Source organism: Bos mutus, chromosome 12 (genome assembly GCF_027580195.1).
Source record: "Bos mutus isolate GX-2022 chromosome 12, NWIPB_WYAK_1.1, whole genome shotgun sequence".
Classification (NCBI taxonomy): domain Eukaryota; kingdom Metazoa; phylum Chordata; class Mammalia; order Artiodactyla; family Bovidae; genus Bos; species Bos mutus.
Genome location: NC_091628.1, coordinates 72303696 through 72330347, shown reverse-complemented (window position 1 = coordinate 72330347; position 26652 = coordinate 72303696). Strand labels below are relative to the sequence as shown.

The 26652-nt window shown below is 51.7% G+C and overlaps 1 protein-coding gene across 1 annotated transcript in view; it reads right to left on the bottom strand.

Annotated features, from left to right (window-relative positions):
- COL4A1 (collagen type IV alpha 1 chain) overlaps positions 1-26652 on the bottom strand; it is a 133504-nt gene that overhangs the window by 77725 nt on the left and 29127 nt on the right. The window contains exon 2 of the mRNA XM_070380742.1: positions 444-503. Coding sequence (XP_070236843.1) covers positions 444-503 — 60 coding nt within the window. The remainder of the gene's footprint in view (positions 1-443; positions 504-26652) is intronic.

Here is a 26652-nt window from a genome sequence, read left to right as displayed (position 1 = left end):
AAGTATGTTACGAATGTAAAACTGTTTAAAAATTCTTATTTGAATAGAAGGTTCTCAAGTTCAAGAGAAACTTTTGTTTTTTGTTTTTTTTTTCAGGAAAAAAAAAGCTAAGTTTAGTCTTCGTGCACTAATTCCAAAGAATGCGATTGACTCAACGGATTTTCTGCCAATACACTTGTTCCTTCTAGAGTCAAAAAAGGAAAGAAACCAAATCGCTTTTTTAGCGTTAACTGCCACCAATAATTACCAGCTTTGGGGAGGAGCAGACAGGATGCCTCAAAAATATTGTTGAGCCTGGTTTTGTTTGATTTGTATTGCTCTGGGGAAATGCCTGACGTGGTAAAAAGCTTCAGCATGACTTGCTGGTTATTCGGTTGCTCTAAAGTAATGACTTCCACAGCGATGGCGACCTGAGGGATCACCGCCCTCGGAGGGCTACTCACCTTTTGTCCCTTCACGCCATGGCAGTCACACTTCCCGCAGCCAGAGCCGGCACACCCACCCTGGAAGGAAGAGAAAACAGCTTTAAACAGAAGAACAGGAGGTCCAGGTTTCAACTGAAATGCTTTTGGCATCTTCGCTATTTATGGGAAAAGCCCTACCCAGTACCACCAGCCCCATCTTAACACACACACTCTGTGGCCTCGTCCTAGGGGGACAAGTCCTTCTGCACTTGCTCAGAAGTCCATCTCTGGCCCTGGCAGACAGAACAGCAAGCCCCGAGTGGAACACATCACAGCACCACTCAGTCCAAAGAGGGAGTGCTGTCACTGACACTCTGAGACGCGGACTCTCTCCACTTCCTGAGGTCCAGCAGGAACCACCGCTACTTGCAAAGGCCCTCCTGGTGCAGGACTTTCAGTGCTGAGACCACAGGAAACTGGCGGTGGGGAGGGTCCATGCTTCGCCCCTCACATCCCCAGGACACAATGACACGCAAAACATGCAAAAAGGAAACAAACAGGCCCAAAGCCTGAATAACAAAATGCTAATTCAGTTCAATCAGGACGTTTCAACAGAAGAACACTCCACAACCAAATGCCCCTGTGATTCACTTCTAACGTTTAAATTAAAGTCAAAATGCACGACAAAGAATTCAAGTGGGTGAGACGAGCTGGAGAAGAAGGGAACCAGCGTGTTCAAATGCCCACCAAATGCAACAATCAACCAGCTGCCTCTTGTCTAACAAGACGAATATCACCATTCCCACTTTACAGACGTGAACTCTGAGTCAGGAGATTTAATATAACACACGAGGACAAGGCTGAGATGAATTCAATTCAATTACCATCGTGGAAAACTGCCAACACATCGGAAGACAAACAGACGATGGTGCTCAATACATTTGCAATTTCTTTAGAAGAATCCAAATTCTAAGCCAGAATAGACATAGATATTGTGGACAGAATGGAAGAGGGTGTGATAGGTAGAATTTAGCTAACGAGCTTTACTAGCAACTCGATATTAAGCCTGAGATCCAGTGCACACCTAAACGCTGCTCCTGGCAATATAGCTTCTGGAAAATAAACCCATATTGTTAACAGCATTGTGATTGCATAAAGTCCGATTTTTAAAAACAATGTGCTCATCTTGGTTCCAATGCCTTGGAAATCTTCTTCATAAAACAACTACATCTGGAGATATTTACTTTACTAAATGAAATCTGAACAAGTGCCTCCAAGACAGTAAGCTGTTCTTAATTTTATATTCTGGAAATAGGGATGACTGACAACAGTCCCAACGGACCCCAGACACTGCAAGTCCATCCCCTCCCCGACTCGTCTTTCAGCAATTCTTCAGCACGCACTCTCATAACCTCCTACAGTGTAAATCAATCCATGCACACAGCGTTGCTTCAGAATCTGGGTTTGGGTGACCACTTACAGCTGTCCAAAGAGATGAGGCTAAAACCTGAAACCTGTGCTCCAGAAATTCATCCGAAATGCACAAACATTAAAGAACCAACAGACTGCAGAAAGAGCCTCCTCAACCATGCCCAAGAAAGGGCTCACTGCTCCAACCCAGTGCCCATGACATGTGGACTACACACCTCTGTTGTGACATGCTGATGCTGAAGCCTCAGTACTCTGGCCACATGATGCGAGAGCCATCTCACTGGAAAAGACCCTGATGCTGGGAAAGATTGAGGGCAGGAGGAGAAGGGGGCGACAGAGGATGAAATGGCTGGATGGCATCACCGACTCAATGGACAGGAGTCTGATCAAACCCTGGGAGCTAGTGGAGGACAGGGAAGCCTGACCTGCTGCAGTCCACGGGTCCCAAAGGGTGGGACACGACCTAGTGACTGAACAGCACTGTGACATTTATCACGTGTGTCTCACAGTCCTTGGCGTGTGTGTCTCCAGGACCCCGAGAGTACTTGGAGGGCAGCCCCAGAGCGCCACACCCAGCCTGATACAGCCCGTATTTCACCTGCGACCACGTCGGCTGTAAAACCCACCACTGACTGAACCACGACACCCCGTCAACTGTTCTATCTGCGCCAACCCCAGAGGCATTTGAACATGAACACACAGGCACCTGAGAGCTGATGAGACAGAGCAGCAGGCGTCTGATCGCTGTTGTTTTGATGGTGGTGGCGGTGATGCTGGCGTCCATTGAATCAACCTCAAATAACAACCCTAGACGACAACCCAGCAACGCTGGTGTGTCAGCTCACGATGCAGGGACAGCACTGTGAGAAACCACTGTAAAAAGGAACTCGGCGGTGAGTGGGGGACCACTCCAGATGCCCAGACAGCCGGGGAGAGCGGAGGTTCTCAGGGTCTCCCAGCACGGCGCGAAGCTGCTAGGAACTCGGCGGTGAGTGGGGGACCACTTCAGATGCCCAGACAGCCGGGGAGAGCGGAGGTTCTCAGGGGCCCCCCAGCACGGCGCGAAGCTGCTAGGTTAGCCCCCAGCCAGGTAAGCTCAATGGGTGAGGCAGCCCCGAGTCACCTGGGCTCCAGGTGGCTCCTCTCTGCGATGTCTCATCCCCACCATGTCCCTGCCTCTGAGCTGGGTTCAGAAACCCACACTTGCTCCTTGAACTCTGCTCAGTTACCCAGAAGGAGACCAGAAGGAGAAGCCAATCAGGTTAACACCCATGGACTTAGAACCTGTCCACCCACAGCCCAGGTTCACCGGGGTCGGTGGGTGGTGGGCAACAGCAGCCCAGGCGGGGTGGGTTTTCCTACCCACAGGTCGACAACAGCGTCTTCAAAACCAGACCTTAGTCACTCAAGTTGAAAATGGCCATTTGGTGATTCTGAGGTTTCCTCTTCTGAAAGGCTGATTAAAATCTCAGAAGCTTATCTTTATTCAATTTGAGGAAGGTTATAAAAGTGAGTTTCCTGGAACTGTTCCCTTAAGCTATCAGCAAATGCCTTAATTGTAGGGGACCCCAGATAAGAGGTTAGAGGGCCCCCATGGTGGATGCTGAGGTCAAGCTGTTTCTTGAGCTCTTGCTACAGAAACACACCCAGAAACACACCCGCAAATTTCCCTTGAACAACACTCCAGGTCATGACAACTACTGGATGAAATCAGAGACGAAAAAAGAACTAAAGTCTTATTATAGCCCTCTTACAGAAATAAAGGACCCTCACCCTGCTCCCACCAGCTTACATCAAGCAAAAAGAACATTTCTCAGTCCCAGACAAAAGATATTCATGTCTCCTTTATCTGCTTTATTCATGTAGGAAATTTTATTACCACTTCTGGCCCTAGAAGATAATCCTGAAGCATTGATAATTCAAAGAACATCTAAACGATGGGCAACTTTTCAGAACAAAAGACATTTTTAGACCATGATTTTTGCTTCACAATCTGGGTGGCCTAGCATTTTATGCAAAATGGCTCTGTTTAAAAAAAAAAAAAAAAACCTAATTTTTAGAATAACAAACAAAAATCATGAGAGACACATTTACTTTGCTAAATAAAATCCACGTTGAAATATTGTTATTCTGGCCCACACAATGACTGATGCTGTATCTCACCCTGGCATGTAGAGTCATTTCAGCTGTGACTCGAGGGTGCCTAGCTGAAAAGGGCATCAGTGACGCTCCGAGCGTCCCTTCAATCTGCCTGACTGTCTGATTTTGAAATAGCTCATTAAGTAAAAGCCTGCAGTAGTGCGAGTCTCAACCCTCCATCCTGAACTGCTGTTCAAAAGGGCGAACGAGAAAATGGCATGAGTTACTCAGAGTCACGATTTCACTGGGGACCTGACATGTGAAGCCCATGCCACAAGCTTCAGGACTTCCTGGGGAATCACATTCCGCATCTGGACCTCTCCACAGAACCAAGAGACGAGGCGGCCCCACTGGCTCCGGCAGCCATACCCCGTCCCCCCCACCCCTCCACCCCCCGCCGGCTCCAGCAGCTCCCTTGGCTGCACATCTGAGGGGGTGGACAAGGCCTGCTCATTCTTCCTGAGGTCCGAGCAGCTAGCTCCCTGCCCATGTGTTTCGGCTTCTGGAACAGGAAGAACTTGTACTCTGTGACGCATTCCCACCCATCCCTCTTGCCTGGCCCCTCCCCGGGGTGCGAGGTCAAGTAAACCAGCCCCGAGTCCCCCGAGGAGGCCCATGCCTTCTCCCCGGGGAGACACACGCTGAACCTACAGGCCCGGCTGACCAGGCTGGTCAGGAAGACCGTCTGCCCCTGGAAACGGGGGACGTGGCTGAAGATCTCAAAGGTCGCAGCGCTGCGGGTCCTGGTCCATGTCTTACTGGGTTGGCCAAAAAGATGGCACGGGAAAACCCAAACGAGCTTTCTGCCCAGCCCTTAGAAGGAGCTCATCCGTGGCCCACAGCCACACGGGTCACTCAGACTACGTGAGGGTAAGAGAAGCCGACAAAGTCCTCAGGCGCAAAAGAACCACCATTTGTACCCCTAAGCCTGTAGAAAAACTCAGAAACCAAGCCAACCTCGACAGCCAGCAGTTCACCACAAGAGCGTAACAAATTCCCTCCAAGTGGAAGCCGACCTGAATTAACATGATCTGAAAAAGAAGAAAAGGCTACACCAGCTCTCGATGAAGTCCGTCGGACACGCACACCATCGACGGAAGGGATCGAGCTTAAACGTCACAGGTAACACAACTGTGAAGGGATGCGAAAGGAACGGCGTCAGCGGAGCACTTTTATATTCTGGACGAGTCTCTCTACACTCTTCACGAGAGGACAGAACAGTGAATGGAATGTACATTTTCTTTCATGCCCCAATTAAGAGTTCCCAGAAAGTCAAACTATCAGAATTAATGCTATAAAGTATGCTAAGTTCTAAAAATTCCCAAAGATTTACGACACAGTCCGCGCGCCAGAGAAGGAAGACGGGTGACTGGGGTCAGAGACTTTCATTCAAAATAAACTCAATTTCCGCTCTTTCTCTAGCCTGCAGGCCGACCGAAAGCACTTCTCAACATCACAGAGAGTTCTAGGTGGGCATACAGGAAGGGGGAGGCTTGCTAGTTCCATTTAGAGAGACCTTTTACCTAAGCAAGGAAGCCAGCTGCTACACTACTGTGCGTGTGTGTGTGTGTGTGTGTGCGCGTGTGTGTGTGTGTGTGTGTGTGTATGTATATGCGTGTGTGTGTGTGTATGCGTGTCTGCATGGGGGAGAAAAACAGAGAATGCCCCATCAAGGTGATTTGTTAACTGTGACACGTATTCCACAGGGAAGCATGTCTGAGACGAGTTAACAGAGTGAAATCCTCGCCTTTCTGTGGCTCTCTCTCTGCTTCTCGTGGAGACCGCCCTGTGCCAACCCCACTGTAACCATTTTTATGGGTTTCGCATCCCGCCAAATAGGGACAAGTGGACCTCGGCCAAGTCTAAACAGCTTATCTTTCAAATTCCTTTTCACATTCTCTGCGCTGTGCAAAATGTCAGAATAGTTTTGTGGTGATGGGACGAGCCCCGTCTTCTTCCTGGTGGTAGCCCTCCTTTGGAGAATCTCGTGCATAATCATCTACTCCACTAAAGAAGCACGTAGAGACAGAGGAATGTACTTCAGGGCCACCAGGGCAGAAACTGAAAAGCAGGTACAGATCAAAAGTGGAGCTTCCAGACCCCGCCTCCAGGGGGAGCTGTCCAGCAGAACAACCCTTCTGCAACACGATTAGGTGGCAGCCCTAGGACAGCAAGGTCAAACCAGTCCATCCTAAGGGAAATCAGTCCTAAACATTCATCGGAAGGGCTGACGCTGAAGCCCAAGCCCCCATGCTTGGGCCACCTGATGCGAAAAGCTGACTCATTAGGAAAGACCCTGATGCTGGGAAAGATTGAGGGCAGGAGGAGAAGGGGACGACAGAGGATGAGATAGCTGGATGGCATCACCGACCCGATGGACATAAGTTTGAGCAAGCTCCAGAAGCTGGTGATGGACAAGGAAGCCTGGCGTGCTGCAGTCCATGGGGCTGCGGAGTCAGACATGACTTAGTGACTGAACAACAACTGGAGCTGAGCATCACACGTGCACTTGTCCCCAGATTTCACTCCTGGCACCTGCCCCACACGTATGTGGGCAGATGTCATCAACAGCCGCATCATACTTTATCATTACTGAGACTATTTCCCAGCATTTGCCCTTACCACATGCCACTGAAGTTCAACCTTTTCAATTATATTATTTTTAACTGTTTCATTAGCCCCAAAATGTTAGTACGGCAGATAAAATATAACACCCTCCCCTCAAAGCGCCATGAGCTCACTCTTTTTGGAAACTAAAACATCATAAAGAAACAGAGAGTATATATGAGAGATTTTCATGTGTATGTCCTAGCTCGCACCCTGTTTGTAATTTTAACTAGAGTATGCTATTTCTGGCAATTCTTGTTTTAAGTGTCTGTGTACTGCCAAGGGGTTCTGCAAAATGGCTGTCAATGCCTCCACGGACCCCCAGCCCAGACAGGAGTGCCCTGAAAAAGCATCTTGAAACTTCTCCAACAGGAGGGGAGGGATGGACTAGGAGTTTGGGTTAGCAAATGCAAACTATTACACACAGAATGGATAAACAATGAAGTCCTTCTGTGTAGCACAGGGAACTATATTCAAAATCTTAAGTACCTATAATGGAAAAGAATATGAAAAAGAACACGTGTGTATATATAGGCAGACAGATAGATGTATGGTTGAATCACTTTGCTATGTAGCAGAAATTAACACAGCACTGTAAATCAACCATTCCTCAACAGAATGGTTTTTAAGCCATGATTTAAAAACAGAACTTCAGTAGGAGCGCAGACACTGTATGACCTCCGGCTTTAAGATCTAGAACAAGTGATGCCATCGACCGCGAAAGTCAGGAGCCTGCTGGCTCGGGGGCTGCAGAGAGGTCCCCGGGTGCTGGGACATTCTCTGCTCGACCAGGGGGAGCAGTGCACGTGGAAAACTTCAGTGAGCCGCGAACTTCCAGCGTCTGCACTTTGCTGTGCTTTAATAAAGTCTTCCTTGAAGGCATGCTCAAGAATGGTCACTGCAACACTCTACACAGTAGGGAGAACTGGAAACAGCAGAATAAAACATGGTGGTCTGGATCCATGGGATGAAATCCTCACCCACTGAGGTTGGGGGGCTATGACGCGGATGGGTCTCGAAGACTCATTACCGAGCAACTGGGAGCCAGGAACAAACAAACAACAAACAAAACCAGCCGAGAGACTCTGATGAAATAAAGTTCAAACCTGAACAAGCGAAGTTGCGGGGTGCTCATCCTTGGGGCTACAGGCAACGAGAAGGGGACTCAAGGGGCTTCTGGAAACGTCCTGGCTCGACCTGGTTTCTGACCAAGGACCCTAAGAGTCACTGAGCTAGGCCTTTGCAAATTCACACGCTTCTTCAATGAAACCCACCCCGCCCCCCAAAATGCGTGCATAGGATTTAAGAATTCGTGACAGCATAACCGGGAGGAACCACAGGGCAGGCCGCTCGGTACTCTGCAGTGGCCTCCATGGGAAAAGTCTTCAGAGTGGACATACGCAGAACTGACTCACTGCGCTGTACTCCTGAAACGAACAAAACCCACTCCACGCCAATTAAAAAAGAACCAAATCCTATGGTGCAAAATTACATATAATAAACATTAAAAAAAAACAAATAAAATATTAACAGGTGTGAAGGAATTCCACCAAAGTAAAAGACAAGGAAACCCCATTATTGAAGCTACTATTATGTAGTGTTCTCTAAATTTTCCAACCAAAAAAGTCATTTATGAAAACAAGGCAATCTAAAAACAAGACAGAATGCAAACTCTAGGCCAAACGCCGAAGCACAGTAACAATTTTAAACGTCTACCTTTGCACAGCATTTTTGAATCTGCAGAAGTACGCTGGGAACTGTGGACAGAAGGGTGACGGATGTCCAAGGAGCCCACAGCCCACGCGCCTTCATCTGCATTTGCTCTACGGTGATTCTATCCTCAGCGTTTTATTTGATAAATGTAAGATAAATGTGATTCCAAAGATGTGAAAATAACTTTTCCTCATTAATACAACAGAAAAGAATTTAGCTCAGTAAAATAACATTTCTGAAAAGAATTTAGCTCAGTAAAATAACATTTCTGTTCTAATCATGGAAAACATGGAAACAGAACATCCCCACTACTTTGAGACTCACAAAACACTTCTGCTTGAATGGGAAAACAACTCCAAGTGTTGATGTGTTCTTGGCAAAAAAAAAAAATGAGCATGAAACATCTGAGGAACAAACTGAACTGTGATCCGCGACATCTCTCGCAGTCAGGCTAAGAACCAAGCTGCACAGTCTTGGGGGGCAGGGGGGCTCCCCGCAAGCTTCACGAGCACCCTCGGGTGTGTGCTTGGCTCCGACCTCCGTCATGAGACGGCAGGCTGGCTCTCCTGTTTCCCTCGTTGGACCACGTGGGTTGACTCATCTTCCCTTCCCCTCATCCCCTTTCCCCTCGTCCCCTCGTCTCCTCCTCCCACGTCCTCGCCCAGGGAGGGGGGTGAACCGAGGGTGTCGGGGCAACCCCACATGTCTCCCAGAGGTCGCTGGGGGGCCCCACGCACAGACGGGATGATGACTAGGTGCCCCGTGACCGCGGCTCAGATGACCACGAGCGTGTCCGCTGGGACCCGTGGGTGGAAAGGCCGCCTGGAGATGGGAACTGGGGGTGGAGGTGGAGCCCCTGGTGCTTGCTGACTCACTGGCCTGAAGGACAAAGCCGAGGAGTCCTTGGCCAGAATGTTCTCCCAGAATCACTGACTGTCCGGAATGAGCAAGGGTCCGGAGAGGACATCCCCACCTTCTGAAGGGACCTCCCGTTAGGAGGCTTCTGAGTCTCAGCGACTCTCCCCAGGTAGCCGGACACCTTTCTCACCTGCCTGTCCCACCACCCAAGGAGATCCACGCAGTCCATCCTAGAGGAGATCAGTCCTGGTTATTCACTGGAAGGACTGATGCTGAAGCTGAAACTCCAATACTTTGGCCACCTGATGCGAAGAACTGACTCATTGGAAAAGATCCTGATGCTAGGAAAGATTGAAGGCAGGAGGAGAAGGAGATGACAGAGGATGAGATGGTTGGATGGCATCACCAACTCAATGGACATGGGTTTGGGTGGACTCCGGGAGTTGGTGATAGACAGGGGGGCCTGGTGTGCTGCGGTCCATGGGGTCGCAAAGAGACATGACTGAGAGACTGAACTGAACTGAACTGCCCCCCCACCCGGAATGACCATGGCCCCCGCACTGTCCTTCCCGCCCGAGTCCCTGGCCACCGTGTCCACGACGCTCCCGTGAGAGCCACAGACCGCCCCCTGCGGCCTGCAAGGAGCAGCGCGCCCCCACCTCCTGCACCGTCCTGCCGCCCCGTGGGCCACCTTTCCTCCCGCCCCACCCACTCTGGCTCTCTGACTTCAGCCCCTCAGTCACTTGTTTCTGCTCTAGGTCTGTCCCCAGCGGGGCTGGGGGACTGGGTGGGGGTTGGGGAGTGGCCTTCGCGCGTCCACACCACATCTGAGCCGCCCGGTGCCCCCTCTGATCGGACCTGCCAGGAGGCTTCCGCTGCACTGCACGCCTGGGGCAGGGCGGGTGGCCCTGCGGCCCGCGACGCTGACAAGGCTGAGTTGAGTATCTCAGCGAGCGGGAGGCCAAAGTGAGAAACTGCATCTGAGGCCCCTCAAGAGACAGAGCAGAGACTCGCAGACACACAGGGAGGGTCCCCAAGGCCGGTCCAGGGACGCGGGGACCCCAGAGCAGGAGGGAGGGAGGCGGAGGGGGCTGGCCTGGCCAGGGGAGGCGGACACGTGGGGAGGGGGCCTTGCTGCCCAGAAAGAGGCAAAGGGGGTCGGCCCAGCAGGAGGGCACGGGGCACCGGGGTCGGGGCACCGAGGGGAGGGGCAGGCCGGTGGGCACCCGAGAAGGGAAGCGGCCGGGGCGCTGTGTCCCCCTGGGAAGGCGGGGGGCTGGCGACCTGTGGGGAGCAGCCCTGGTGTGAGGCGAGGAGACAGAGTAAGACACCAGGTCCTGGGCACTCCAGTTCTGAGGCTTAGGGTAAAAAGTGTGCCATCTCCAAGTTTAACACTCAGTGTAAAAGCACCTGTTTAGGCAGAAGTGCTGCGCGCTTTCTGCCAGCCCATCGGCAGCCCGAAATGCACTGGGAGTGGGAAACATGCAGCGCAGTGCTAGGCCGGCAGGGTTTCCAAGGGCTGGAGAAGGAAGGAGAGGAGGAAGGAGAGGACGGGGCTGGAAGGGAGGAGAGAGGCAGGGAGGCAGGCGGGTGAGGAAGAGGAGGCGGGCGCCGCAGCCCCCAGGCGCCTGAGGTCCGGCGCTTGGTTGCGGGGGCGGCGGGGGGGAGGTGGGGGGGACTTACAGTTGCCGTTGGCCCACTCTCCCTGGAGTCTCGCTCTCGGCAGGCCTGTGAATCCCACACTCACAGTTGCTTTTAACATCCTGTCTCTGTCTTAGCAACACCGTGTCAACACAGTCTCTCACAAACAGTGACGCCGAGATGCCACGAGTCTGCAGGAGTCTTGGAGCAAAGGACAGACGCGCCCCCCTCCCGCGGCCTCGGAGAACGGCTCCAGGACCTTTCCTGCATTGTAGCTTCAGAAAAATCCCTCATGGGGCGAAAATGCGCATCGAAAGAATGCTTAGGGCGCTTCTGAGGCCCGTCCTTCTGGGACCCGGGAAACGTGCTCAGCTTTACCGCACACAGGACAGTAAGTGAGAAACCTAACAGCCGGGTCCAAGGGCGCCCGGTCCGTTCACTGACAGCCATCCCGGAGCCACGCGGAGTGGCCTTCCCTGCCTCGTTAGAGCGTCTTTAACAAGACGCCTTGAAGGCCCTGCTCGCGCTGGGAAAGCCCCAGGTAACTAGCACTAAGCCATGAAGACGGCTTTCCGCTGGGGAGGAAAAAGTGCGGTCAATTTCCTGTTGATCCCACTGGTCCCACCTCCCGATCCTTTCAGGACCCGACCGTCTGTAACACACTTAAAATGGCAACATGAAAGGCCTAACCGACCTGGGAAAGATGAATGTGACTGACATGCAACTCAAAACCAGTTCCCTTAAAACAAGGGCAACAGGATTACCAACTTTTTTCCCTGGAACAAGTAAATATTATACATGATCGCTGGTTTCTCTGCAGATGGGGAAGGCATACAGTATTTCCAGGAATGAGGCTAGAAAACAGATATTCCTTCTGGTAAGAAAGAGGCCAACCACATAGTGCATTAAATGAGTGTATATGATATCACTTCATTCACACTCCTTGCATTTCACAGAGGCTATAAAACACCTTGTTAGGACAGTCATCTCAGCTGTTCCCCTAGCCGGTCAGATACAGGACATGTCTGAGAAAAAGTGTGCGTGTTTAGACTGAGCCCAGCAGCCAGGATGAAGCCAAAATGTAATTTTCATAGCTGCGCTCAGCCTCGAATACCAGACTCATCCTGAAGCCACTTTTCAGAAATACATGTGAGGTTTTGGATTCCTTATAAATGACAGATTCGAAACCGCTGCAGTGCAGGTCTGCAAGCCCAGAGGACTCGCTGCTGGAAACAGCGCCCCAAAGGAGAACAGGGTGTAGCTTTAAAACCAGGTCTGAAAGCTCAAAATGTGAACAGAAATGCCACAGAATTAACCCTGTGGAACAGCGAACACTAACAGTGGCGCGAGCCTTCTCCTCTGACCGAAGATGAGAGAGAGGCCCTCGTGAAGACTCTCAGACAGACGCCCAGGTCACGCGGATGTCGGACCAGGGCTCGAGCACAGCCTCAGCTCCTTGGGCTTTTCTGGAAGATGATGGATGGTGGACGAAAAACGCTGCTTTGCAAGCGCATTTTCAAAGGACCGACCCAAAAACACAAGCCAACACTTACGGTTTAGGAAGGAAAATGGGGGAACCACAGAAGGAAGCGGTGGTTTTCTCAGCAACAGTCTGGTGTTTACACTGAGGCCGAGAGAGACGCCAAGAGACACCTCTAAGGTTGCCTTGAGGTTCCAGGGTCAGCCGCCCGCGGTTTGTGCCTGCAGAGATGTCATTCCCAAACCACACACCCCACGCCGCCCCTGAGCAGAGTCCTACTCCTAACACTCAAGGAACCAATCCTTACCTTTATCAGCTCCTGTTGAAACCAAATGTCAACCCACTGACCAGTGACTATCAAACTGTATTAGACTCCAGAAAACCTCATGTCTTCCAAGAGAATTTAAGAAAAACATTTAGAAGACTTAAGCCGTGCACACTTTAATATGAATATAAATATGAAATAAACAAAATATGAGTCACTCACCCCATAGCCTTGCCCATTCAATTCGAGTGGCACACAAGAAGTCCTAAGGCCTTAATTCTTTTCACTCGTATTCAATAATAATTTACTGCCCCATTATCTACCATGGAGAGTTTTAGGAGATTTGTGAGCATTTAAATGTGGTTTCTGACAGCAAAGAACTTGTATAAGTGTGTTAATATCTAGGAATATCTGGGAAATCTTTTGCTACCAGTTACAGTGAAGTTTGACGTTGCGGGAGATTGAAGGCAGAAGGGGAAGAGGGCGACAGAGGATGAGACGGTTGGATGACATGACTGGTCCAATGGGCATGAACTTGGGCAAATGCCAGGAGATGGTGAGGGACGGGGAAGCCTGGCGTGCTGCAGTCATGTAGTCACAAAGAATCAGACACGACTTGGCAAGTGAACAACAGTGAAGTTAAAATTAAACAAGAAGAACTAGACAGTGAACACGGCTCAAAACAAATATTTCCTGGTGAGGTTTATCCCATCGGAAACCAAAACCACACCTGGGCTTTTAATAACTATATTTTCACATTTTGATGAAAGTCTTTATGTGCTGAAAGCAAGCTAAGTCTCCTTCTTTGAAAAACTTTAGGGTCTTTGCTATATAAACTGCCAATTCTTGAGTTCAAATTTCTATGTTAATTTCTAAGTGAAAGCTCATGTTTAAAACAGCCTATTATTATTTCTCATTTGAGGAAACTGGGCATTATTCAAAGGGGAAAACTAAGGAGAATAAAAAAGGGGGATAACTCACACAGAATTTGGGGAAGGCGTCCTGAATGCAATGAGCTGGGCTGGCTCTGGAAAGAAATTAAATATGAAAGAGCCAAAAGCCAATAAGACTATTGAAGAGGAGAATCTGGCCAAACGATACATAAAGCATGGAATTCTTAAGGGATTAATGTTAGCAAAATTCACCACTGGCACTTGGGTCATTTTTCCCCGTACACAGTAGAGGTGGTGACCGTCTTGGACATCAAGACGTGTCTTACTGTGTTAAGTTATACGACTGGACAGGGAAGCAAAGCGACCTCCACTTCCAGTTGACTTTGACTTGCCGATACAATGCCAGGTGGTGACTCAATTCTTTACTTATTTCTTGTTGCCAGATTCCAACACGAATCCCGTGTGTGTGTCCAGTCACTGATCTCTTGAATTATCAAAGGGACTTTGAGTTTCAAATTAATCTCATATTGAGTCAATAACATCCCAATTAAGACACGAATCACCAACTAACCATACAGTTTTCAGGGTGCTGTTTCTAACATAAAGTTTGCTGTTGCCACTGATCTTACTCTCACACACACACACATACAGGCATGATCTGTGTGTGTGGCTCTGTGCATGCACACGAAATATCCCTTTATGATGATTAAATTACTTAAGCCTTCATTCACTTTTAAAAAAATCAACTTACAATGTACTTCTCCGGAACCCTTAACTTGGAAATACACGTCTTCTGAAATCGGGCAAATCCAGTTGTTTTGACCATTAAAAGAACTGAGTTATATTCTGGATTCGGCTAGTCAGAGAGAACAAACGTGATGTTTTTCACGCACTCAGTGAGGGCTGATTGATGCTCCCCATGACGTGTTGGCCCTATGACATAGCAACTGAAGGATGCACAAGGTCACAGCTCACAGAAAAGTAAGAGGCGCATCCCTGCCATCGACTGGAACGTGAGCCAGGGTGTGTGACTGCAAGGCGCTAGACGCATTTTGAAATTACAACATTCAATCCGTGAACACCGGGATAGGATGCAGGTGTGGAGAGGCGTTTGGAGAGAGGGCTACAACTTGAAAACTCCTTTCGCCACCTTGCATCACACACCTTAAAACAAGTTCACCACGTGTTCACTAGTACCCACAATACCCAAGCTCCACAAATTAATTTAAACAGTGACATATACTTTGAGTCTTTACACCTCAGTTTGTTCATTCCAGCCATCTACCTTCTCTCTAGTAAAAATACAGTCTGGAATTACCAGCTGATGTGAGTGATAAATAAGTTAATAAATAATACTAGTTTACCAGCCACAGATTTCAATTTTAGATCAACTAAAGCTTTCAGTTATCTCACCATACAGAGAAAACTAATACAGTGTGGGTACCAAGATACGTATTTTTTAAATCCTTAAATCATTAAATATCTTGGAAAAAGTAAGATTATATTATGCTCAGTATGGTTTGAGTGGTAGGTGCATTTAATTGCATCTCATAGCATTAAAAATGGAAAATGCACATCGGATTTTGCAGCCTTGATCTATCAACCAAGATACCGGCTCACAGTCACCAGCAGCCCTGAGCACCGAGCCTGGCAGGACCACACGTTGAAATCCTCCAGCCTCCACCAGGCTCTGGGGGCTCCCTGGGCCCCTGAGTGAGCCATCGTGGCCCCCGGAGTCTGCTCTGAGAAGTGCAGCCTCCACCCCACTTTCAGAACCACACACAGCTGGGCTTTTCCCACCCTGTTACTTTGTGCATTTTCCCAGACCTTCCCAGAGCATCCTCTCCAGATCTCGTTTTCCTCTGGACAAACCATCATCTCCCCCTTCTCCTCCGCCCTCTGCTCGGCCTTCATCATTGCACATTGTTTTCAGCTAGGACCCTAATTACGAGGCTCCATCACTGACGGGACAAGCCACGCTCCCGTCTGACACGACATGTTTACACTAAGCTTCGTTCAAAGATAAACAAGCTGCTTGAAAGCATTTCACCAACAATACTGCTTTAAAAAAAAAAAAAAGGCTTGTCTACAAAACCTAGGTGGAGCACAGCATGTGATGGGAAATCTCATTTTAGCCTAAGGAGTCAAAGGATCAAAATGGGCCATCTTTCCTCTTGGGTTTGACTCCACGGTCTAGACAGGAAGCCGGCACTGCACAAACCTCCCCTTTGAAAATGAGACCCCGTCTTCACTGGGACAGATCACTGCACGGCCAAGCAGAGGAAACCTCAGGCCCAGTCGCCTGTGAACCGCTTTCACATTTGGGGTTCATTAAAGAAAAGGTAAAAGCAAAAGAGACCCCAAAGAATGTGCTCGGAACGTGAGAAATGATATAATTTTAAATCAAAAGAAAGCAGCCATTCTAATGCAGTTCTGCTAACTTAATGGCCACGGAAACCAGAGGCCAACTACTGTCGATGGACAAGCCCCGCCCGGCGAGGACCAGAGACCCAGGCGTCAGGTTCCCAGTGGCTCCGTCTTCTCCGTGCGTGAGACGAGCAGCTGTGTCCAGTCGCTCTGAACGCCGCTGTCCCTGGCACTGGGTCACCGGGCCACCCAATCTCAAGTCCCTGTCCTGAACCCTGAAACCAGGAGCCTCCCCCTCCTCCAGGCCTGCAGCCCACAGGATGGGCCATAGTTCACCAAACCCTACATCCTCAGTATTCATGTTTAACACAAACCAAGGTCACGGGGGATACAAGGCGGCCCCAGGTGAGCGCAGACTGCGCGTCTCACCTGACGCAGAGGATCGCGCTCCTCCTGTCGACGTGTTCAGAGTTCCAGTCTGAAATGATGAAGCCGCTTACAGAGCTAGGCCAAGGGACGCAAAGGCACGGACTGGACGCCTGGGGTGGTCAGCGTGGTAAACCGTACGGCAGGGCTCATTTACCACAATGAGAAAATCTGTGGGTGGGGGGACGTTTTTCCACAAATTCCGCTCTCTCCTCATAACCTCAGTGTTCTCCCAGTAACACTCCCTGCTGAGAACTGGGCCCACCGCAGGAGATAAAGTGCCCACCACAAACCTCCCTGGCTCACCAAGCCCCCTTCGCGTCCGCCCAGGAAGCACGGCGGCCCCGGCGAGAAACTGACAGCCCAGTTCTCACTCTCAGGCTCTGCCACCAGATTCTCTGAAAACAATTCTCATGTTCGCTCTCTTTCCACCTACTAGATCTGGAGACCTGCTTGCTTCCTTCTTTTTGGTTATGTTCTTCTGAAGCGCCACCCTTTCTTATACCCAGGGAAAGCCCTAGGACTTCTTTGTCCTGAAGCCCAGGATTTCCCCAGCCTTGGAATCAAGTGTCTCCTACAATCCCTCGAAGTTTACCGAAGCCTCAACTCTCCTAAGCCAAGACGGAAGACGCAAGATGTGGGTAGATGGCCAAGATCTCTCCCACAAAGGCACCGGTGCCCCGCTGTTCTCTGGGGCCCAGCATCACAGAGCCGGGGAGGGGGCCCGAGACCCAGGGCCCGAACCCAGGGCCCCCGCTCTTCCTGCAGCTCTGGCGACACCAAGAACATGGACTTGAAACCAGGCCCGATTCCCAGGTAACCAGGCTACCACACAGCCAAGTGGGAGCATTTCTGCGTGCTAAGCCCCTTCGGTCATGGCCCGGCTCTTTGTGACCCCATGGACCGTAGCCCTCCAGGCTCCTCTGTCCATGGGGATTCTCCAGGCAAGAATACTGGAGTGGGTTGCCGGGCCCTCTCCTCCAGGGCACCTTCTCGGCCCAGGGAGCGAATCCGCTATCTCGTAAGCTACCTGCCTTGGCGGGCAGGTTCTTCACCACTGGCACCACCTGGGGAGCCCTGATGCATCTGCAGTGAATCAGAATACAAAAGCCATTTTCACATTTTCACAGAATACAGAAGTCGTTTTCACATTTTCACAGAATACAAAAGTCGTTTTCACAAGCCCCCTGTGTGTGCAGGACTCAAGCACAGGGTTCCGGGATCTAAGTCACCTCTGCTCCTCAATCTGAATTCTAGTCTTTATTTGGACAAAATTACACAGAGATCAACAACTCCTGAGATCTTTTCCAGCCCATAGCCAGGCTACTGTACAAAGAAGAGGAAATTCCGCACACTTGACCCGAGGGTCTGAGTTTACACAATGGGGAGGAAAGCATAAACAATGCATTTTCAGGGGAAACACATGTCTCCTGATTCAGCTGCTCTAATTAACACCACCTGCCTGGAATTTCCAGGTGAAGGGTCTCTATTGCCAGCTGTCCTTCCAAACGTCCCACCAGTCTCAGGGACCTCCCCACCAGTCTGTCTTCTGCAGGAGACCCTTCTGGTCAAGGACTGGGTTCTAAAATCAGCGTGCGTGTGTTAGCCGCTCAGTCCTGTCTGATTCTTTGTGACCTCATGGACTTTAGCCCTCCAGGCTTCTCTGTCCATGGGATTTCCCAGGCAAGAATAATGGAGTGGGTTGCCATTTCCCTTTCCAGGGGATCTTCCCGACCCCGGGATCAAACCCAAGTCTCTCATATTGCAGGCAGATTCTTTACCGCCTGAGTGAGCCTCCAGGGAAGCCCCCTTCTAAAATCAATGTTTCACTTCAAGTGTGGCCAAGAGTCCACAACAGTCCTGCCCACTCCTGGTGCAGACCCCAAAGACCCCCCAGTCCCAGACCCCTCAGATCCCACGAGCATAAGGTAGCTCCCACCGTGGTGAGTGGGCCAGAGGTTTACACTCAAAACTGGAAATCTGAACTTGAACCAATGACTCAGCTCCCCAGCAAGCAGATTTCTCTGGATGAACCCTGTGTGCTCTTCAAACCTGTACGGAAAGCATTCATACTGAGAAAAGCAGTGGATGCCTTGCCACCAGAGAGCCGTCCGTGTCTCCTTCTCTGCTCCAAGCCACAGAGCAGGCCAGCTGGGCTACGAAAGCAGAGGGTCTCCGGACGACCCCTGAGCTCCCGGGATGCTGTCACACGTGACTTGGCACTTCAAGGTCTGGACCTGAAGTTCAGATGGGAGAAGGGTGAGCTCTGTGTGATGAGTTAAGTGGTGGGAAAACCACCTGAGCATCTTCTTGTCGAGGGCAAAACACATCATCAAGAGAGGCTGGACCAGCTCGCCACTGCAACCCACTCCGAAACCTCCAGTAAAATGAGCAGCTTTGCAGTCTTTTGTCATCAGAATGGAACCAACGTTACCTCTTGAATGGAATGAATGAAAACCTACATTTTGCCTCTTGTGCGGGATAATAAAGGTTTTACCCCATGGTGTACTTTGTGAAAATATGAAGTTGATAGTTGAAATTAAGTATTTGCAGATCACTCCTTATAGATACTTAGTAGGTTATTTTATAAACTGTGAAGAAATATAACCTGGGCTCTCTGTGTCATGACCAACTAAAAATACATTCCTAACAATGGATCCAGCAAAATCCAAAATCAAGCAGTTAAGTGTTTCAGTTCAGTTTAGTCGCTCAGTTGTGTCCGACTCTTTGTGACCCCTTGAATGGCAGCACGCCAGGCCTCCCTGTCCATCACCAACTCTTGGAGTTCACCCAAACTCACGTCCATCGAGTCAGTGATGCCATCCAGCCATCTCATCCTCTGTCGTCCCCTTCTCCTCCTGCCCCCAATCCCTCCCAGCATCAGAGTCTTTTCCAATGAGTCAACTCTTCGCATGAGGTGGCCAAAGTATTGGAGTCTCAGCTTTAGCATCAGTCCTTCCAAAGAACACCCAGGACTGATATCCTTTAGAATGGCCTGGTTGGATCTCCTTGCAGTCCAAGTTCAGTGTTTACTATTCTTTAAAAAAAGAGCAGGGCAGAGAGCTGCAGAGTTTCCAGGGCCAGCACACCTGCAGACACCGCAGCAGAGACGAAGTTCAGAATGCCCTCAGCCCCTGCGCTGCCACACGGAGGACTTTCCTCATGAGGGGGCCCCGCCCTCTCCCCCAGCAGGAATCCAGCTCCAGCCTGGAGCTGGCACTCAAGCCACACTTCTCAGGGATCTGAGGTCGCGGGCCCCCAGACTCTGGTCCTTCTTAGACTCTGAAAGAGCCGCAAACCACAGGCGGGAGTTCTCAGGGCTCCAGAACATGCCTGTGGCTCCCGGAGGCGTGGGATCACTCCTTCCACCCTCTGGGGAAGCTGAATCAAAGGCCCGGGCTGCCTGGCATCTGCCTGGAGCTGCAGACACCGCGGTTGACCCCCACCACACGGCAGCCCACCTCCATGTCCAAGCACCAGATTCCCTGAGAGGGCGGGAAGGGTGAGAGGTGAGAGCGTCTGGGGGCGCATGGCCACTCCCGCCGGAGGAGCGGCTCCTCTACTCCCAGGAATTAATCCTTTCAACCCCAAAGTATTCCTTTTTTATAAAAGAAACTGTTTCTACATGCTACCTCTGTCCATGGACTCGAATATATTAGTGCGTTCCCCTCCCTCTCCCTGAGCCTGTCTCTCTCCTCCCCCATCCCCACCACCCCGACCCCTGGCTTCCGTCCCCCACCCCCCACTCCCTCCCCCCACCCATCGGTCAGGCACTGACAGGGGCCAAGGTCTTCTAGAGCCCTTAGCTGACGGGATGCTGGACTCTGGACCAGACGAGCTGGGGGCGAGGCCTCCTGAGCCCGGGACAGCCCCTCCACATGTGGCCGGCGGTCACTGCTCCACTTCCGTGGGCTCTCCGTCCTTCCCCTTCGGGTCAGAGGCTGAACACCCAGCGTGTGCAGGACGCCGGCCCCCCAAGCACAGCTTGTGCGTCCAGAAGTGAGGAGATGTGGTCCTTGAGGGCTCAGGGAGCTTGGCGCCTCCTTCCTGTTCTCAGAACACTTCAAGCTCACCCTGAAGCCACCTGAGAGCCAGTGAAGCGTGACTTGATTTCCATTCAGGGAGATGAAAGGGAGGGAGGTAGAAAAGCCCAGAAGAGAAGAGGGAAGAGCCGGCGGTGACCAAACCTGGCTTACTCTCCAAGGGTGGATTTCATCCTTCTGGCCCACTGCGCCACCAGGGCAGTGGGCCAGAATCTGCCCGCAGTGCAGGAGACCTGGGTTCCATCCCTGGGTCAGGAAGATCCCCTGGAGGAGGAAGTGGCAACCCACTCCAGTAATCTTGCCTGGGAAATCCCAAGGACAGAGGAGCCTGACGGGCTACAGTCCCTGGGGTCACAGAGAGTCAGACATAACTGACTGACTAACACACACACACACACACACCTGCGCCCACCACTGGAGGCCAGGAGCAGACTCACAAAAGGCCTGGAGTGAGTCCTCAGCAGCTCAGAGGTCAACGCGGCTCCAAACAGAAGGTCTGAGAAGCCAGATCGCTGCAGATGCTGAGACGGTGACCTTCTTCGGCAAAGCTGAGCAGTCAGGGTCCGTGCAGTGGACTCAGACTCCAGTGCACAGGTGACGCATGCACACCTACACTCTCACGGAAGGTCGTGGTGACCAGTGTGAGCAGCTCACGCTCAGGTGAGGGGAGGGGACCGCTGGGAACCAGCAGGGCCACCTCAGTGACGGGCGCGGCTCAGCCAACGGTCCCGACAAAGAGGCCAGAGGCGACGCCGCCCCACGCCGCCCTCGGGAGAGGGACAGGCTGTGCGAGCCTCCGCCTCCCATCCGTCCTGACAGGGGGCTGAGAGGGACCGGAGGGCTCGTTTCTGAACCCCTGTGTGCATTCCCGCAGCACTTCATCCTGCCAGCACAATGAACCTGCCATTCTGTAAATGCATGTATTCTTCACTTATTTTAAAATTTAACTTTTATTTCTATTGGGGTGTGGTTGATTTACAATGCTGTGTTAGGTTCGGACATGCAGCAAAGTGACTCAGTTATACATACACACGTATCCATTCTTGATTCTCTCCCATGTGGGTTAGCGCAGAGCACTGAGGGGGAGCTCCCCATGCTGGATGGTGGGTCTGTGTGGATCACGTTATACATCCCAGTGTGTATCTGTTAAGGAAGCCGGCATTTTACATCAATTTCAGCCAGAACTACTCTTCATCAGAGACTGAGACTGAACACGGGGCTTGGCAGATCCCTGAGCCAACACGCCGGTCAGGACGGCGGGGCAGTGCGAGAAGTGTGTGTGCCCACCCGCCGACCTGGGCACCACGCAGCCCTGGGCGCAGGCTTCCGAGGGACAGGAGGCGATGGGGACCACCCGGGCAGAGCTGGCAGCAAGCGGCAGGTGGAGCGGGGACAGCCATACACTCTGCAAAGGATGAAGTCATGCCCAGCAGCCTGGGACGTCCTACACAGCAAAAGATCGCCACCCGGATAAAGGGCTGAAAGCTATTGCCCGCTTCAGCTCTTTTGCAGCAGAGCCCGGGCTGGGCCAACCAGCCGCAGCCTGCACCCCGCACCCAGCTCCAGGCGGAGCCCAGGGAGGGAGGTGCGGGGCCGCCTTTCAGGTGGACACAGCACGGCTTGCTTCCAGCCCAGCCCGTCCGTGTCACCGTGAACCGCGCTGCGCGACAAAGCAAGACAAAGTTGCCAACCTCAGGACACCAGCCCCACGCCAGCCTGGGAGCCGGGGTGGTGGGAAGAAGGTGGTCCCTGAGCGGGCTGTGGACCAGAAAACAGGAAACGGAACTGACTGCCCGCATCACCATAGGTGGGACACTGACCATGTGAAACAGGCGACAAAGGGCAGTGCTGGTTAAGTGACAAAGCCTGAAAACGGACAGGATATTGGTTATAGAATGACAGTGTTCAACTTTCGTGAATTTAATAAACATACTAAACTTAAGTGGTGTGTGTATGTGCTAAGTCATGTCCTCCTCTTTGTGACCCCCTGGGCCGTAGCCCACCAGGCTCCTCTGCCCGTGGGATTCTCTAGACAAGAACACTGGGGCAGGTTGCCATTTCCTTCTCCAGGGGATCTTCCCGACCTGGGGATCGAACCTGCATCTCCTGCATTGGCTGGCGGATTCTTTACTGCTGAGCCACCAGGGAAGTCCGGAAGAAATCTTAGAAAATCAGAGATGAAACCCAAGTTTTGAAAAGGGGGTGAGCAGGGCTGCACCGCGCTGGGGAGGAGCGCACCAAATGGGAAGCACGCCGTTGTGAGCAGCTCAGGATTAGCCACAAAAAAAACCCGCAGCAAGGGCAGCGGCTGCTGACGGAGGCACAAACGGCACAATACGCCCACGGGAGAAGGATTTCCGGTCCCCCGGCGGGCGGGAGGCTTCCCTGCCATCCGCTGCAATGCCAGAGACCTGGCCTCTCTGATGTCCAGTGAGCCCTCCGGGCAGGGCGGGGGACGTGCCCGAGGGGGTGGGAGAAAGGACGACTCATCTCCCAGCTCACAGGTCTGCAGAGAGATGGTGTGCCTGGAGCCACGACACCTCAGCCCCTCAAAGGAGGACACAGGCAGGACTCTGGAAAGATGGTTGCTCAGGACCTTAGGGCTTCCCAGATGGAGCTACTGGTAAAGAATCTGCCTACTAACGCAGGAGACTTAAGAGATGCAAGTTTGATCCCTGGGTCGGGGAGATCCCCTGGAGGAGGGCATGGCAACCCACTCCAGTATTCTTGCCTGGAGAATCCCATGGACAGAGGAGCCTGGTGGGGTACAGTCCATGCGGTCGCAAAGTCGGACACGACTGAAGCAACTTAGCATGCATGGGACCTTAGGGGTTCCCAACTTAAAAGGATCATCCTGGCTTCGAGATCTGGCAACACCTGCAGCATAAAGATGCGTGTGCTTTTCCTTCCTTCGGTGCTTCCTGAATTACGCGACTGTAACCTGAGTGCTTCCGTGTACACCTTCTGTTAGGAGAACAGAAGCCTTGAGGAATCTCTGCAGAGCATCACTGCGTGCACAGTCAGCTTTCTCTGGAGGGGTCCTTATCAGTCCCTAGGCTCTCTCCCGGGCACCAGCCAAAGAAGGCCGCTCCTGGCTCTCCAGGTTCAGAGTACACACGTTTAAGCAGCACTGAGACAAAGACAGCTGATCCGGAGTGAAAGCATTGAAAGCCGTGGAGCTCAATTAGCAAGGGGTAGATAAACATTATCACAGAGTCTGCAGTATTTCACATCCTCAGATTTCAGTGGTTCCCCAAGTCAGAGCACTGGAACTGGGCCAAAATAAGACACATAATAGCCACTTGATGAAAACACAAATCGTCCTATAAAACATCTAGGCCAATGCATATCAGGTTGGGGTCTTAAACTACTTAAAGTATCTGTTATCACTGGGTTAGACTTGACACATGCTCGAAACCTAGAACACAGACGCCCCAAACAGAACAGAACAAATCAACTAACTGCCCTGGAAAGCATCTGTCATAAAGCGCACGCATCTGATGCCAGGAGAAGAATTCAAAGGACTGCTTCCAAATATCGACTGTGTAAGGCACAGTGGCTGGTCAAGGTGGCCGTGCAGGGACACCTGCGTGGGACGGCAGAGAGCCCGTGCTGACCGCGACCTCGTTCCAGGCACGGTGACCTCACCCCCACGGCCGCACAGGACACGCGGGTGAACAGCACATGGCCATCAGTGCCTGTGACGACCCTGAAGCCTAAAGGCCCAGGCTTAAGAGCCTGGACTGGACACAGGGTGCTAGTTTCCCTTACTTTGTATTGAATTTATGACAACCAGTGTCAGAAACAGTGCAGAAATCATGAAGGAAAAGGCGGCTTCTGGAGCCAGCTAGACATCAGTGGTGTCCATCCAAATTGGATTCACAAGGACCGGCCCCAACTCCCAGGCAGACGCACTGTGTCATGACGCCTGACGGGGGACGTACAGACCAGCAGCAGCCCCAAGCCCTGCGGGGTGAGCCCAGGGCGTCCCCATCAGCCTTACCATGGGACACCGACCTCCAGGGGCCTTTAGGGGAGTCTCTGAATTAACTGCAGCATAAAGATCATATTTCAGAGCCCAAAACAAACAGAAAGGAGAAGCACCTTGCATTCCTAGGCTGGGTGGAAGGGTCCCACCATCTCATATACATAGTAAAATCCCTAAAATGTCAGCGGGAAACCGGCATTGTGAAGCCAGAAATGCATAACTGCTCCGACAGCCAGAAAGCTGTGACCTAATTCTGGGAGATGCCAGAACGAAACCCGACCTGCCGAAGGACGACAGTGTTCCTCTTCCCACTGGGTCCCACAGCTGCTTGTGGGTTTGGGCTGAAAATATTAGACCTGGACAGGCCAGATGTGGCTGCAGTTCACCTGGACGGTGGGAGAGACTATGAAGCTGCTGTGAAGGTGGATGAAGTCAGTTCAGGAGCTGAAACTAACTGGGTCCCTCTTGTCTCCAGAGAGAGCGGAGATGAAGAAGCCACAGAGACACTCATCCACCAGAAACAGGCTTGTGAGCATCCCGCCCGGCTCACTGAGGGCTCAGTAAGGATGTCTTCTTTAAGACATTGTTAGTTAATAGCAATGCCACTTTCCTCTCAAAATTTCCAACTAAGACTATAAAGAACAACATGAAAAAATATGGAATAATTAAGAATATCAAAACTGGCAAGACAATGGTGTAATAGAAGCATCAACTTTGCCATAAATGCCCTTAGGCTATGATGCAAATACGCAAGAGCATGAGAGAGCTGTATTATCTCATCCAGCGTCCACTACAACCACGGGTCGGTCACTGCGCGGCCCCACCTTACAGGAAGAGACGGAGGCTCCCAATGGGTGAGGAGCGAGTCCCAACTCCTCTAACATCCTCACTCAGTTGTCTCCAAAGTCCCACACGGCCTCCCGAGGAGGTACTTCCACACCTCCAGACACACCGCCCAGCAGGTGACCCTGGCAGGACCTGAGCCCTGCTGAGATGTCCGTCTCTGTAAGAGTCACGGCCCGGCTGCGAAGTCCAGGAGCGATGACAGCCCGGTAGGAATGCGCACACTGAGTTCCACGTCTTGGCTTCTAAACACCGCTCTTCACAGAAAGGAGCCAGAACTCTAAGGGGGCAGGCTGACTCGGGGCTGGGACAGCCGGGCACGGGGAGCCTGGGACACACGCCCTGAGTCAGACCCAGGAGGAGAACGGAATGCCAACTGCTGTTTCGGAAAAGGCTTCTCACAGTACATTTTGGACTTGAGGTTTTTGAAACAAAACTTTCTCCAAATTCATCACACACTTCTTTCTAAGAAACGCCTCCACTTACAGAGCGATCCCTGGACACGCCGCGCACATGTGGTGGCTCAAAGCAGCCTGGGTGGGGCGTGAGCATCACGCCTGTGGCTCCCGGGTTCTCACCTCCCCAGCCCCTGCAAGCACCCACTCAGACCCCCAACCCCTCCCTGAAAGCACCACTCAGACCCCAGCTCCTGCAAGCACCCACTCAGACCCCAACCCCTCCCTGCAAGCGCCCACTCAGACCCCAACCCCTCCCTGAAAAAGCCCACTCAGACCCCAGCCCCTCCCTGCAAGTGCCCACTCAGACCCCAACCCCTCCCTGCAACTGCCCACTCAGACCCCAGCCCCTCCCTGCAAGTGCCCACTCAGACCCCAACCCCTCCCTGCAAGTGCCCACTCAGACCCCAGCCCCTCCCTGCAAGCGCCACTCAGACCCCAGCCCCCTGCAAGTGCTCACTCAGGCCCCAGCCCCCTGCAAATGCCCACTCAGACCCCAGCCCCTGCAACTCAAGACATGTCAACAGCTCTCGGCAGCCTGCACACACAAGATGAACTGGGTGGAACTCTGCTGCAGATGAAGAGAGAAAGGCACCAAGGTGGCTGGTACCTAACACCGATGACCACTGGCTGAAGCTCCCTTTCTTGCCAACGCAGAGACAGATGTTGGCACAAGGTGGAAGCGGATTTTCTCTATACCCTGAGCAATTAAAAGCGAAACCACATTATAATGTGGACTTAGCCATGCAAATATGATATGGCTGAAGGCAGAATCGCTTACCCCATATCTCCCACCATCAACAAGACAGCCCAAGGAAATGGTCAAGGAGGTATTGGACCGAAAACATCATTTCTTTGGACTGACAATGCATAAACAGATGGAGAAGTATGGAGTGATGTTTCCTTCCAAATGTTTCCAGAACCTCAACAACAGGGACAAAACGCCCATTCTGTTCCAGAAATTTTTGCTAGCAGCTGTAATCGCCATGCATTCTCCAAGAAAGATGACCGACAATTTCAGAGGCAAGCTGATGTGAAGGCCCAGTGGCTCTGGGACAGCTTTCAGCCAAGGGGACCCACTTCTCAGGCCACAAGCACC